At 39.0% G+C, this 14129-nt stretch overlaps 1 protein-coding gene across 3 annotated transcripts in view; it reads right to left on the bottom strand.

Annotated features, from left to right (window-relative positions):
- Positions 1-14064, bottom strand: part of GRK4 (G protein-coupled receptor kinase 4) — a 34952-nt gene extending 20888 nt beyond the window's left edge. Inside the window, exons 1-3 of one of the 3 annotated variants that reach the window (XR_008974575.1) lie at positions 13758-14064; positions 3423-3509; positions 2657-2769 (exon numbers count right to left, since the gene is read on the bottom strand). Coding sequence is in view for 2 of the 3 variants with exons in the window: in XM_057426579.1 (XP_057282562.1) it covers positions 2657-2769; positions 3423-3509; positions 13758-13809 (252 nt within the window). In the remaining variant the exon portion in view is untranslated. The remainder of the gene's footprint in view (positions 1-2656; positions 2770-3422; positions 3510-13757) is intronic. The other 2 variants (XM_057426579.1, XM_057426580.1) reach the window with 2 other exon arrangements.
- Positions 14065-14129: the final 65 nt, after the last annotated feature.

Raw genomic sequence — 14129 nt, 5'->3', positions numbered from 1 at the left:
ATCTTAGAGGTTAAATTAGATAAATTCCAATGAAGTAGTATTTATGCAGTATTGTAGGGCAGAATGATCCAGATGGGAAATAATTAAATAAAAGTACAATAATCAACTTTTTCTTCACTGCATTTTTTTTTCCCTACAGTCCTGCATAAAACTGGGATAAAACTACTACCTGAAAATAAGTGAGATCTAAAGCAAACCCTACTTCATTCTTTGAGAAAACTCAGGAGAGATACAAAACTTGTGAAGTTTTTGACTTAGTAATATATGGTACTGTGATGTAGGAAAAAACCACCTTGTGGAATACCATGTGTTTTTTAGAGCTTAATAAAGCCTCAGAACTACTGAAAAACTCCTGAAAAAGACCCCAAAGCAACAAACCATCAAACATTTACTAGTATCAAAAAACTCCAAGGACTACTTACTAATAGTAATTTCATGAAATAATAAAGAAACAGACATCAGTAGTTACAGCATTTATAGGTAACACAGAATCTGGGGAAACATTAGAAAAGAGCACTATCAAACAGCAACCAGTATTAGCTTTACTAGCTGGGCTAACACAACAAACTTTGCCTTTCCGTTGACATCACTGCCTCACAAACAAAAAAGAGCTTGAACAAGACTGCTGAAGTCCAGTCCAGAAAAAGAGATCAGGAACCATCTGTAAGAGATAGTAGGTATTTTATCTCACTTCCTTGATCAAGACAGCCTGCTACCTTTCCAATCATGAGAGTCACAAATTAGAGATTATTTTAGCTTTTAAGAGCTCTTGCTCTTCTTCAAGAGACTTGATTCCCAAGCATACTTCTTCACCATGACTTTTCAAATGGAAGTTAAAGAAAAAAAAAGAAAGTGGTAAATTGTGAAATCATCTCTTGCATCAGATTAGCTGAACTCTGCCAGTCTCCAATTCACAGAAGCACTGCAATCCACATAACACCATAGGTCGCATATTTCAAAATCTTCAGTTAATGTCAAACACAGTTACGTCTTAGAGAGAGTTTCACCTGAAAAAATGACATCTGTAAAGCAAAGACATACCTGCCTTATAGTCATGCCTAAGATTCTTCTTCATGCTGCCAAAGATTCTGCTACTCCCTGTCTAAGCTTCTAAGGATTAGAAATGTGTACAGAAGTTGTATCCATTAAGGGTACATCCACAGTTGTCAGAGGTCTCTCCATTGTGCAATGCTCATTAAAGACTCTGGCTTACATTCACTTCAGGATATTTAGCTTCACTGTTCTGGATTTCCATTCAATCTATTCTATGTCTGTTGTCAAATCAGCCTCTAGAATTTGGTGCTAGAACAGCTCCTAAGAGTCCTAATACTACATTGACAATTATAAGGCAGTTCTACTTATCTGACACAAAAGTTCCCTTTAACTGATCAAGTGCCTCAGTTTATAGTCCCATAAGGGGAAGGAAACTATGAAGTGGGGGGCACAGCAAGAATCCCATGTACTTCTTTACACCCTGCACCTTTCAGAGCCATTTTGCATTCTGATACTGTATTTTGGGACACATGTAGGCAGCAGCACTACCCTACTTCTACCTTTGTTGCTCATTTATTCCCTGAATATAAGAATGAAAAGGGAGGGAGGATGAGAAAAACTATTCTTTTGGCAGCAAGCTCAGTTTAAGACTGTATTTTACTGTGCTTGGATTAACTATGAAGGACAAAGAATAAAAAGTCTGAGCTATTATTCTCTTCTCATAAGGACTGCCATGTGCTTGCCTTATTTTCTCATTACTTTCCCCCTCCCCATGAGAAAGGGGGGGAAACCCATGAGTGTTTTGTCTGAAGACTTTTTACAAAACATGGCTGTGGGCACATTTCCTTCCTCCCCTCATTTTTTAGCACTAGATGTCAAGATGCAAATGTATCAAGACAAAACACTTCCTTTCCCCTTGGTCTCTAAAATCTGGTTTCTCTTCTTCCATAGATGGTTCTCTAAATTTTCATCTCCATTGTATTTTTTTTAATTAGCACACTCTGTCTAGCCTAAGGCTTCCATGCAAGTTGCAACATTTTCAAGTCTACGTTTAAAGCATTTTCAAGCATTTCATGTAATATTCCTTGTATGCACATCCTTTTAGGCTCAAGAAGTCAAGCAGCATGTCTCTCAAATTCTCTCTCTCATTTCCATCATAGCCAATTTTGTAGCTCTGACTGTACCAAGAAGCTTCTTCCCATCGGCTAGAAGATGTTCAGCCATTTCCAGGGGAGCAGGGCTTCATCATCATGCATAATGGCTATTTGGGAAAGGCAACAGTTTAATCTCCTCCTTTTCTCTCTCCTCCCCCCAGTTTTATATGCTGAGCAGGACACCATAAGGTATGGCATATCCCTTGGGTCACTGGGGTCAGCTGTCCCAGCTGTGTGCCCTCCCAACTCCCTGTGCACCCCCAGTCTACTTGCTGATGGGGTGGTGTAATGAGTTCAAAAGGCCTTGATGCTGTGTAATCACTGTTCAGCAATAACTTAACCATCCCTGTTATCAATGCCACTTTGGTCCAAAACCCAAAACATAGCACGACATGACCTTCAGTGTAGAAAAATTAAACTCTATCCAGCCAAAACCAGCATAAAACACACAAAAGAAAATGTATAAGCTATTGCTTACTGATATCCACCTCCAATTGCTCACTGCTTACCACTGCATCCAGAAATTCAATGCATCTTTTTAGATCTGGTCTGGAATCACAGAACTGTCTGAAGAGAAGTCTTCCTATTGGCTGTTTGTCACAAAGCTGGTTATAGTCTCTTTCTGAGGAAGAAATAATAAGTAAATACCTTTATTTCTTTTTATCTTTGTCACAGCATGGTCCTTTACTCCCCTTTGAGACTAGGTCAGAAAAACATCACTAAAACCTGAAGTTTACATTAACGCATTTAGCAAAGATATCTAAAACATGTAATGATCCCAAAGAATAGTGAAACACTTCCAGCCGTATTTGTGTATTACAGACTATCACATTTATTAAAAACACATTGAATGACATGGTTAAATTTAATTCAATCCAGGCTGGGGGGTGGAAAACAACAATATTGTGAAATAGCAATTCCAAAGCAAACAAGATTGTTTGGAAAGAAAGAATACAAGATAGTAATATAAAATGTTAAATAATTATTACAAGACACTAAGAAGAAAAGGGAACTATGTGACCATGTCATTGAAATTACAACATGATTCCTTTTTGAAATTCATAGCTTTGTAAATTTATCCTTTAGGAGCAGTTTCCTTTAACAAACAAGGAGCTGTGAAACAGCTTTTATCTCCTCATAAATTCTCCATCACATTAAAAGTGGTAAATGCTAATGAGCATTCAGAAGCAAGACAGAATCCTTTCAGTTAACATCACCCAACTCTTATCCTTCCTTCTCAAGGAAATCAGACAGGTCATTCTGCAGGACACCTACCAATTGAGCATCTAATACCTTCACAGTGACTAACAGGTGGCAACTTCAGCATCTCTTTCCATTTTTTACTGCGCCCACTCCGTTTGCCTAGGAAAAAATACAGAGTAATGTAAAACACAGTGCTATATCAGAGTAAAATTAAATATAACATTAATTAACAGCATAAAATCAGGACACTTCTGCACAGATCTGCTTTTCATGCCCAAAAGAAATCCAGCCATAAGGATACCCACACCACTAACAAACTTGAGACAGTATATATATGAAACACTAAAAAAGCGCAGAAAGTCTTTTGCAAGACAAATGTTTCACATTTTGGCTAAGCATACAGAACACCTTTTCTGTGTTCTGAGACAAGGCAAATATGTAGGTGTTCTGCAAATTACAAACAGAAACATCAAAGATAGAAACAAAAAAATATTGAGAATTCTCTCTCAACTACGGTGAAGAACGGAACACATTAAGGTTGAGTAACAAAATACATAGAACAAACACATTTTCGAATAATCAGGTGGTACATAAATATTCTCTTTCTTTTTTCTTAAGGACAGTAGTAGTAATAAGAGTAGACCCCACTAATAAATGAGTGGGCATCGCTCAAATAGACAGCATCTACTGTAGACCATAGGTGGATACAGGACATCAGGGATAACTGAGCTGTTGTAGAACTCCAATATTTTCAATGCTTCAGGTTTCACAGCACTAGTATTAAACTGATTTTTAAAAAGCTACTACAGTATCTCCCCCATTGTTTCTCAAAAACTGTATGTGTGCTCCATTTTCTATTCAATTGGAATTTTAGCACATAACTTTGATCAGAAGCAGCCAATTCCATTTACAGAAGATAGGAGTACTTATCAAAAAGGCAGTGACAGATACAATAACAGATGAATATGTGTAATTGCAAAAGATTTCAGCAGAAAAGTGATTTCTGTGCTGCAAAATACTGTAGAAGATTTTACTAAATGATACACCCAGATGCATTTCCACATGAAAGAACAGTAGCAAAACTTCACAGAAACTTTCTAAGTGCACCAAAGCAGTACGTACCGTTAACCACAATGGGAGAGAAAGGAAGGGAGTTACCCCATGTAACCCGAATAGAAACTAAGCAGCAAACAGTACTCAAGTCTTTCAGTATTAAATCGTTAGGGAAAAAGGAACTAAACACCTTCATAATAATAAAATATGTTTTACAAACCCTCTTCACTCAAACATACAGGTTTTTGGAAAGTTCCGCAATTGCAGCCAGAGCAGTTTCAGCTTAGTGTATCCTAGCTCAGACCAAATTTACATGATCACCATTACAGGACCATGGAGGTCTCACTGTACTGCTGCAACAAAACATTCTGAACTCTAATATCACTAGAAAAATAAACAAATAAGGAATATAAACCCTTAAAAAGTTGGCTTGCAGGGATTTTTTTGAACTGATACCTACTTTCTAAAAAACTCCTCTTCTGCACTGTATTTCCTAATGAAGCTTAAGTCATTGACCTTCCAAAATGGTTCAGAATGCAAGTATTTGAAATCTGCTTCCCCCCCACACACTTCACGCAGCAGCAGCACTAATCATGAAGCTGGAACTACCCAGCATCATTAAAACAAACTCCAACTATTGCAGCAAAACATTTTTTATGTTACGAAGAAGTTGAATGTATGCTTGCAGAAAACCAAACCACACACACTTCTAGGAGAACTGGACAGAAATAAAAATCAAGCAATACTAACATAGCAAGCCTGTACACATTCATGGAATAGAAAAGGACTGGATATAGATTATGCAATCATGGAAAACCATGGACAGAAGCATACCCATAATTTTTAACCATGCAATTGAAAAAGACACTAAGCTGGAAGGTCTGCAGAAGTGGCGGGATTTTTCCTGTTAGAAACTGCTCAGAAAGACTCATTTGTGCATGACACAGTACAATCAGTACTGACCAAGAATGATAAACTGACCCAAACTCACACCACAATGCTGTTCAGCAAAAGCAAAACTACACTGTGATATACAGCAAGTATATCATCTTCTGAAGCACAAAGGGAATAAAACAAAACCAGACAGTAAACAAACCGAACAATAAATACGATCCAAAAAGAGACTCACTGGTGCATTATACACCAAGTCCAATACAAGAAACTCTGCTGTATTTTGCCCCATATATTTAGCCAGTTATTTAGGATGTGATCGTCACAAAGACACCACATGCTAGAATGTAACTGAATTCACCATCCTATAGAAGTCAATCAAGACTACACATAATTTATTAATATACACAAGAATCAAGTGATAGGAGTATCAACTAAATCAACATGCTTTCTCTTTTCCCTGAACTGACTGTTCTTGTATTTACAGCAAGCCCAGAGTGAGTCTGCATGTCCTAGTAACATAAAGAGAATGCATGACCTACATCATTTACAGATAAATCATCCATTTCTGGTAAAAGTTGTGGGAGGAGAACAATTTGCTTGTCATATTATTCCCTAATTGCAAAATCCCTTCCCATTTCTGAGGCAGTTTAAAAGAAGTATCAAATCGAATTATAATAGTTGTGGTTTATAAGTGTCTTAATATTGATTTCAGAGCTTCTATTCTGGATCCCATTCTAAAATACTTCAGATAAAATTCTTCCAGAAAGACCAACAGCTTACTTTGCAACAGAGTAGCAACAAAGCCATTAGATTAATCTGCTTTATGGTTGACCTACCTGGTTAAGATGAATTACCACTTTTGCCTCTTTCAGATGTAATTGCTGCCTAGAACAGTGTCCAACTTGAAGCCAGTCATCTTTTTACAAAGGGAAGGGTGGATGCAGCAATACACCATTACAGTGAGGAAACACTGCAATTACATTTTCAGGTACATGAGAACCTTACCTTTTTCTGCTCCCCAAATTACTTCTTAGAATTAGAATTTCAGCATTTGCCTCTTTACATGTTTTTGCTTCTTAAAAAGATACATACTCATTTGAGTTAGTCATTGTATTGGAATATGGTATGGACAAGACGTTTAGATGTTTTCATTTTTCAACTTTTTTTTCTTTTTAAACTCCAGAGAAATATTTGAAAAACTTACATAAGTCAAAGTGATTGGTTTTTTTATGAGTAAAAACACAATTAGTTGCACAAAAAGAAACTGCTGTGTCAAAACAAAGCAATCCGGTGGAGAAACAGATTTAGACAAATACTTTTGAGTCACCAGATGGGAATTCCACAGCCACAGTGGTCTTCTTTACAGGCAGGATTTGTAGCATGACTCTCACTGAGCACAGTGTTCACTGAACATTAGCAGTCAGTCTTCCTTGAGATAGAAAATTTGGACTGTCCTACAGAATGACAATAGGGAGAAGTATTGTACTTTCTGGCTAAGAAATGTACACAGTCTGTACGTGGTGAGATTCAGTGGCTGCTACACTGACATTGAAATCATGCCATTGAGTTGTTTAGGGACTTCCACGCTCCAGCTTTCTTGCCTGTAAAGGGCAAGGAACACACCTCTGTGCTTGAGAAGCATGCAGCTATGAAGCACTAGGGCTGCATGATTGCTACAACATCATTCTTGCAAAACTGATTCCACAAACCAGATTGTCAGATACCAACTGAGAAAGTCACACCAGACCACACCCAGATAAACTCTGAAAGCCTAAAACTGCAACAAGACAATGTCCTGCCATGTGCCTGTAACTGTATAAATCAATTGATTCAGTGAAAAACACAGAAGAATTGATGTGGAAGCTCCACATCATCTACACAGAGATGCATGAGAATAATCTGGGTACATACAATACATCTTTCCCACAGCAGAAAAAGTCACAGGCAAGTTTCCTAAGAGATTTTAAATTTACTTGAATTCCTATGTTATTCTAATTAGAGACATTTTTTTTCAAACCACTCACAATAAGGATTAAAACCTTTCACTGAAAAATCAACACATTCCTGTTTAACTATGGCCTTATGCTACAAAGACATTTGTATACACTGCCCACTAAGTAACAAATTTTGCTGGTTTCCCCTTACTGTACTTCTTTGAGGGGTCTCTAATGTTTTTCATTGTGCAGGTCAGATGGATTTTTTGACATCTCAGTTCTTTGAAAAACAAGCCAGGTCACAGTTGAATAACTAGATTTAAGAGAGTGGCATCTACTTTATATGGAGAAAGATTTCTTTCCCCGCAAGTATGATACAAATAATCTGGTGGGCTCTCAGCAAGTTTGCCAGAAAGCTGAAAATTCAGGTTTCAGCACAAGGTAGGCACCAAACTCTTCAGCATTATAAAAGCCAAGGCATTTCTCAACACAGAAGCAAAAAAAAAACTAAGCAGCTCAATAAATAAATACATAAGAGATAACTATAGTTTACAGATTGTTATAGTATTTTTAAGATAATATTCCTCACATTCCTGGGTTCAGGTGCCTAGAGCTGGCCTTAAGCAAGGTTAACATTTGAGTCTTCTTGCTCACTGTCAGAATAGTAACCCTGTAAGCATTAAACCCCCAGATATTTGTGAACATTTGTGCAGCTTGCTTATATGCACAATCCTTTATTGTTCCCACAGCTATAACCACTTGAACAACTGGTTCTTCCCATCAGTTCTATATACATTTCCAGTAATCATGTGCACATTTCGGAATGCTAGTGCATACATGCTGAACAGCTTATGCACTTCTTCGGAAATTAGGTCTGAAAGCCTTGTATAAACTCAAGTAAATGTAACTAATCTGAGCCACAATTTGTTAAACTAATCTTGAAGTCAAACAATGTAACATCTGCGTATACATTCCTTTTGCTACGTCTGCAACAACTTAATAAACAGGGTTTACTAGAGAAAACAAAACCAAAAACTCAACAGTAAGAAAACTCCAATTTTACAGACAACTCCTTAACAAGGATTTTTTTATCATGATGGTACATCAAGACTGCAACAGACAGAAAAGTAAAATTCCTTGGAGTAGATTGTGAAACCTCTACTTCAAATTGCCACGTTTGAAATAACCAAAGCACCAGTGTGTATCAATAAGTAGACCTCTAGTGTTGTGTTTATTTAGTAAACATAATTATTTAGATTCCAACATGCCCACATGCATTCTTCTTACAGTTCATTAAATAAAGGACAAAAAGGCAGACACTGTGCATAATTCTGTACAAAGACAGGAAGACATGTTTCCTGCCACAATGAGTTTACAGCAATTTAAAGCACAATGCAATAAGGGAGCACAACAGAACATAGGAGGCAAATAAGGGAAGAACAGACAAAAATAACAGCAACTGTGAAAATTCACAGCACACTTATGCTAAAATTCCTATTTGCTACTGGTGAATGGACTTTCTGGGTATGTGTGCGTCTTGGTTTCCTTCTTGTCCACACTCCTTAAATAATTCAAGATTTCAGTTCCATTTGATAGCAAAACTGCAGTGAGCTGTGCAATCTTCTTCGAATTTTCTTCCTAATTACAAATACATTACAGGATAACTGCTTATATATGGTCACTAATACCATACTGAATTATTACCTTATACTGCAAGCAAAAGTAGGAAGTATTTTGCTTGAAGAATTATGCCGGTTGGTTTTAAACCAGAAAGATAAAGCACACAATTTGCGTGGACTACTTATTTTTTTTGTGAAGAGTGCTACGCTCACATAACTTCAGTTCTGAAACAAGTATCTTCCAGCGTTTGCTTAAGTCAAACTGTCATCATTTTCTGTTACTGAAAGGTTCCTGCTAACTCCATCCTTGGGCTGCGCCTAACAATTATCAAATCTGCAGGAGCTTGCTGATCCATCTGAAAACCAATTTTGGGAAGAAAACCCCAACCCCAAAGCAACCAATGACATAGGGAAAAAACCTACCACAACAACCCACAACCCCCAGAATGGTTCATGGATTCAGCTAGAAACTGTCTGCAACCACAAGCTAGAACCAATACAATCAAGAGCTTGGGGGAAAGATTGCTTGAGGCATGATCTTAATTTAGCCTAAATCAATCATGACATAGAGGATATTATAAGCCTAACAGCAGACCCAGTTCTCATTCAAAGTGCTCCTGCCAGAGCAGTACAAATGAACTTCAAAGTGGATGCAAATAGACCAGGTATGTTTAAAACACACTCTTGGCATAGATCCTCAATTGGAGTAAACTGCCATTGACTTCAAAGGAACTAGATCTACCCTGTGGACATAATATTTGGAGACTCTTACTTTAGGCAATGAAAAAAAAGAAAGGCTCCTAACCAGTTTAAAACATACAGTGGTTAATTCCTTTCCTTCAAAACATCATAGACTATGTGTGGGATGCTGAAATTACTCTGGGGATTACATATACTTACTGGATTTCTTGAGAATCATTAAAATAACTATGAAAAACAGAAGATACAAATATAGAGAAAAGTGAATATAACAATAGACTGTTGTGAACTTTGATTTTTGCAAAATAATCAAGTTTGTATTTATTATTTGTCGCCGCTGATAAATTCTTCAATGTCTTTCAAGAGATACTCACTTCAAAGATATTTCTGCTGAGAGAAAATGTGTTAATTCCTCTGCTCTTATACAAAACTAGAGACACATTGCTGTATACTGTTTTTACACATAAAATTGTCTGTAAGTAAAAATCTGAGTAAAGAGATCATGAAGTCACAAGCTTTCACACCATCTATCTTAACACTATCACTTAGCACTTACCTGTTTTTCCATCTCAATTGCTGCACTTCAGTGCTCATAAGATCAACTTTGAGTTTGCTTGATAATGTCTTGTTTTTCTACTGAGTCACTTGTGTTTGTTCCATTGAGTTCACCTTAAGAGGAAGTTTTCCTTTCTCACATACTGGTTTCCCTCAAAAAGTACTATATGCACAGGAGGAAAGAGCTGGATTAGCACAGAAGGCCACTTATCCAAGGAAACTGAGATGAGGAATCCCAGAACACTTTGCACTACCATTTTCCCCAGAGGCAAATCCCTCCATGGACTGGTTAGTACAGCACAAGGAGGTCAGCTGGAAAAGTGGATGAGGAAAAAAAAAACTCCCAATATAGTTCCTGACTCCTTAATCTCTCATCCATGAAGTACCATGGGGTACTTTGTGTCATCACAGTATCTTCTAGTAGTGGATACATACAAGAGTCACATTATGAACAATCATGAACACCTACATGCACGGAGAACTGGCATTTGATTATTTATGAAGTTGCATTAAAAGAAGATAAGGAATCCTCACAGGTTTCCTTCTTCACAGAGATATTACAAGCTTTTATTGGAAAGAGACTTCTGTTAAGCTAATCCATTTTATGAAAAGGTTTGGAAAATCCTCTTAGAGAATAGCGTAAGACTAAACTTAAAGTTTTGAGAATTAGATGAACCTGGGCTTTGATCTTGCCTGAAAACCAGACCGGTGAACTCTTACAAGCTGGTGTTATCATCATGCAAATTTAATTAGAAGATTCACACCTCTAATGAAACAAATTAACAGTAAGACTATTAAGCAAGAAGATAGTTAGAAATAGCACTACCACTTTGTTTTTATTTTGTAGGAGAAGAAAGTTTCAATAAAAGATGCATTTTGCCTAAGCACGCTAGTTAGTTCCTGGCTTTCTAATTACATACTTCAAATTTAGTTTCTACATATCAAATCAGATTTCAATAGTAGACATGAACCTTGCTGTTCAAGGTGCGGTAACTCTGCACACCTACAAATGTAAAACCCAAATGATGTTCAAACCCCAACAATATTCACATCTAAAAGTACAAGTACATAAAATGAGAGGCAAATTATGAGTACAAATCTGGGATCAGAATTTTGACTGTTAGTTCTAGGTTATGTGCTCAGGTACGATTTGTTTAGACTTGGTGTTATTTACCAAGCATTTCTGTGTTCTCATTAAGCCTCTGCCATAGCAAAGGCTAGGTATGGCAGATGAGGACCAGTACACAATACCTTCAGTTCAGTTTTTACATTTGCAAAATGAAGATGTGATCTCTCTAGGGTTAAAAGACATTGTAAAATGCTTTCAAGAGTACAGACTTTTTCTACTCTCACCTTCATCATGAAGGACTCTCAAGTTACACTGAGACTGACCTATGCAAGCCATTATTAAGCCTATATCGATTTCTTTCAACATGCTCCTGAAAACTATAAAATAAGAGCACATTACCTTGCTTTCACAACTGAAATATTTTTCAGATCAACACCTTCTCTTACCCAATCTTCAGTATACTGAGGAATTGGAAAAAGGATTACTGATGCTACTCAGGCTATACTTGAAAATAAGTGAAGCTGCTATTTTATGGTGCCTTAGGATTTTGCCTTCTTCCATGAGACACAGTAATCATGAACTCTTCCATGCTATCCCACTTCTCCATACACAGTGAGATAACAGGAATGTGGGAATGAAAAGGCCAACTGAAAGTCAGCTCTTCTGTCTCAGTGTTGAGGCCCTTTTAGTAAAGAATATATTTCAGTAAAGTATCTACCTCACATACTAACTTTCCAAATTCCATCCCCTTGGAGTCTACTGGGAACATAAGAATAGAGCTGGGAGAGGGATTTTATGGAATGGTCCTGACAGATGGAATAAACCAGACATTCCCAGACCAGCCAGAGCATGCAACAGACAGAAAACACTTTCAAGGAGAGTTTTGAGAAATGCCATGTAAAAAGTACCCCATGTCCAGAAACTCAGACATGAAAAGGTAAAAGACTTTCTACCAGTTATCAATGGAGTTTTAGAGTTTCAAAGCCATAAATCAAATCTTTGTGCACACTTACACAAAAGAGCCCAGGCCAATTGCAGGAACAAAAGAGTAACAGCTTATTACCATTTCTTTTATAAGTTTCACATCAGGTACAACTGATCTTCACAGCAGCTGCTGTCAGACTTTCATTTAGTTCATTAAAATATCTTGTTTGGTCAGTTCTACCACTATAATTTATTTTAAACATAGTGAAACCTTAACTAAAGAGGCAACCTGGCATTAAGCAGCCACTTAAAAGCCTTTCCAGATTACCACTCCACTCTTTGTGGTGAGGGTTTGGGCACAGTAAAGTTCTGAGCCAGATTCCACTTTCCCTTCGTTTCTCAGATCACTTTAATGCAAACTCCAAATACAGGCAACACCACCACAGACATGTTACCGGCAGCGAAACCAGCCAAAACATGTCCTCTAGTTTGAGGTGGTCTTTTCAGCTAAGGTTGGGAAATGGCCCAAAATTGTGATCACTGTTCTGGTTTTTAAACCCCACTTCAAAGTAAAAAAAGCTGATTTTCCTCTCTCGCTGCTTAAGGCAAATTTAACTGGATACACATATGGCGTAAGTGCCAAACCCATTTAGAGTTGGAGGAACTTGCAAAACATACAGGGGCAGATTCTGTTGTTCTTACTCACTTTAAACAGCTCCAGCTAAACTAATGGGACTTCTCAACACAATTAAGAAAAGTTAGATCCAATCCAAAAAGAATATGCACATTTCATAGTTGAAAAACAACTCTGCAAGGAGTACAGTGGTAATCTGGGGAGGCTTTCAAGTGGCCATTTAATGGACAGTTATAGACATGAAAAAGCAGCAAGACAATCTTATTTCAGGATCGCTTTTAAACAGTGATTTTCTGAACTTCATTATCTATCCAAAATGTTTGTTAGTTGGGGGAGAAACTTCAAGTCAAGATGTTCTGGGGAATCAAACTGGAAGTATTAACCTCATGGAATACAGCACAGTTTAATATCAGGTTAACATAAAACATTCAATTACAAAACACAGGTAGCATTCAACAGCTACGTTTTTCACAGGCAGCAACTTCAGCAAGATGGAGTGCAAGGTTCTTCCAGAGAAGATTTATGTCACTCATCCCTTATAGCCGTACGCATATATATTTGTAAAGAAACTAAGAACTCCAGATTAACGATCTTCTTAAAACATCCGGTAAAAACACCATGTGAATCGGGAGCCCGACGGCGAAGGAGGAAAGGTTTTATTGGTTTTTTTTTTTTTCCTCCACAAGAAACAATGCAGTAACTCCAAATCCACCCCGCGGGAGGAGCGGGGCAGGTGCCTCAGGGCACTGCCCGGGACTCGCTGCCCGCCCCAGCGCCACGGGGACGGACCCTGCCACCGCCCCAGAGGGGCTCCGCGCCCCGCCCGGACGCCCCTTGCCCGGCAGGCTCTCCTCCCTTCCCACCCTCTCTTCCTCCATCACTTCCTCTCCCCCTTTCCTCGCCAGTCCCTTTCCCCCTCACCTCAGACCCTTTTCCTAACCCCCGGTACGTCTCCAGCCCGCCCCGCCTCGACCTCTCGCTTCTCCTCCCCCCTCGCCGCTCCCCCCCCACCTCCGCGGCTCTCACCCTCCCGGGCTTTCAGCAGCACCGTGTTGGCCACGATGTTCTCGATTTCCATGGTCGGGGGCTCCTTCTCCTCAGGGCAGCCGGAGTGGAGGCCGCCCCTACTGCCTCCTTCGCCCCCTCCTCCAGCCCCGCCACCGCCGCGACGCCAAGCCTCCGCTCATCCGGCCCCGCAGGACCTCAGCGCTGCGCTCGCCTCTTCCCCATCACCCGCTGCTCGCCCCGGCACCGGCCTCCCCCTCCCCGAGGGCGGAGGCAAGGAGCAGGCAGCAACCGCCCGCCCCGACCATGGCTCTACCGCCCTCCTCCGCCTGCCTTAGCCAGCTCCGCCTCTGCGCTGCTGGGCCACCTCCCCATCCCAATCCTCTAGAACTA

Source organism: Pezoporus wallicus, unplaced genomic scaffold (genome assembly GCF_028554395.1).
Source record: "Pezoporus wallicus isolate ANWC-B61680 ecotype Strahan unplaced genomic scaffold, APGP_CSIRO_Pwel_v1 scaffold_13239, whole genome shotgun sequence".
Classification (NCBI taxonomy): domain Eukaryota; kingdom Metazoa; phylum Chordata; class Aves; order Psittaciformes; family Psittacidae; genus Pezoporus; species Pezoporus wallicus.
The sequence above is the reverse complement of the archived record's forward strand: the minus strand, read 5'-3'. Positions and strand labels throughout refer to the sequence as shown.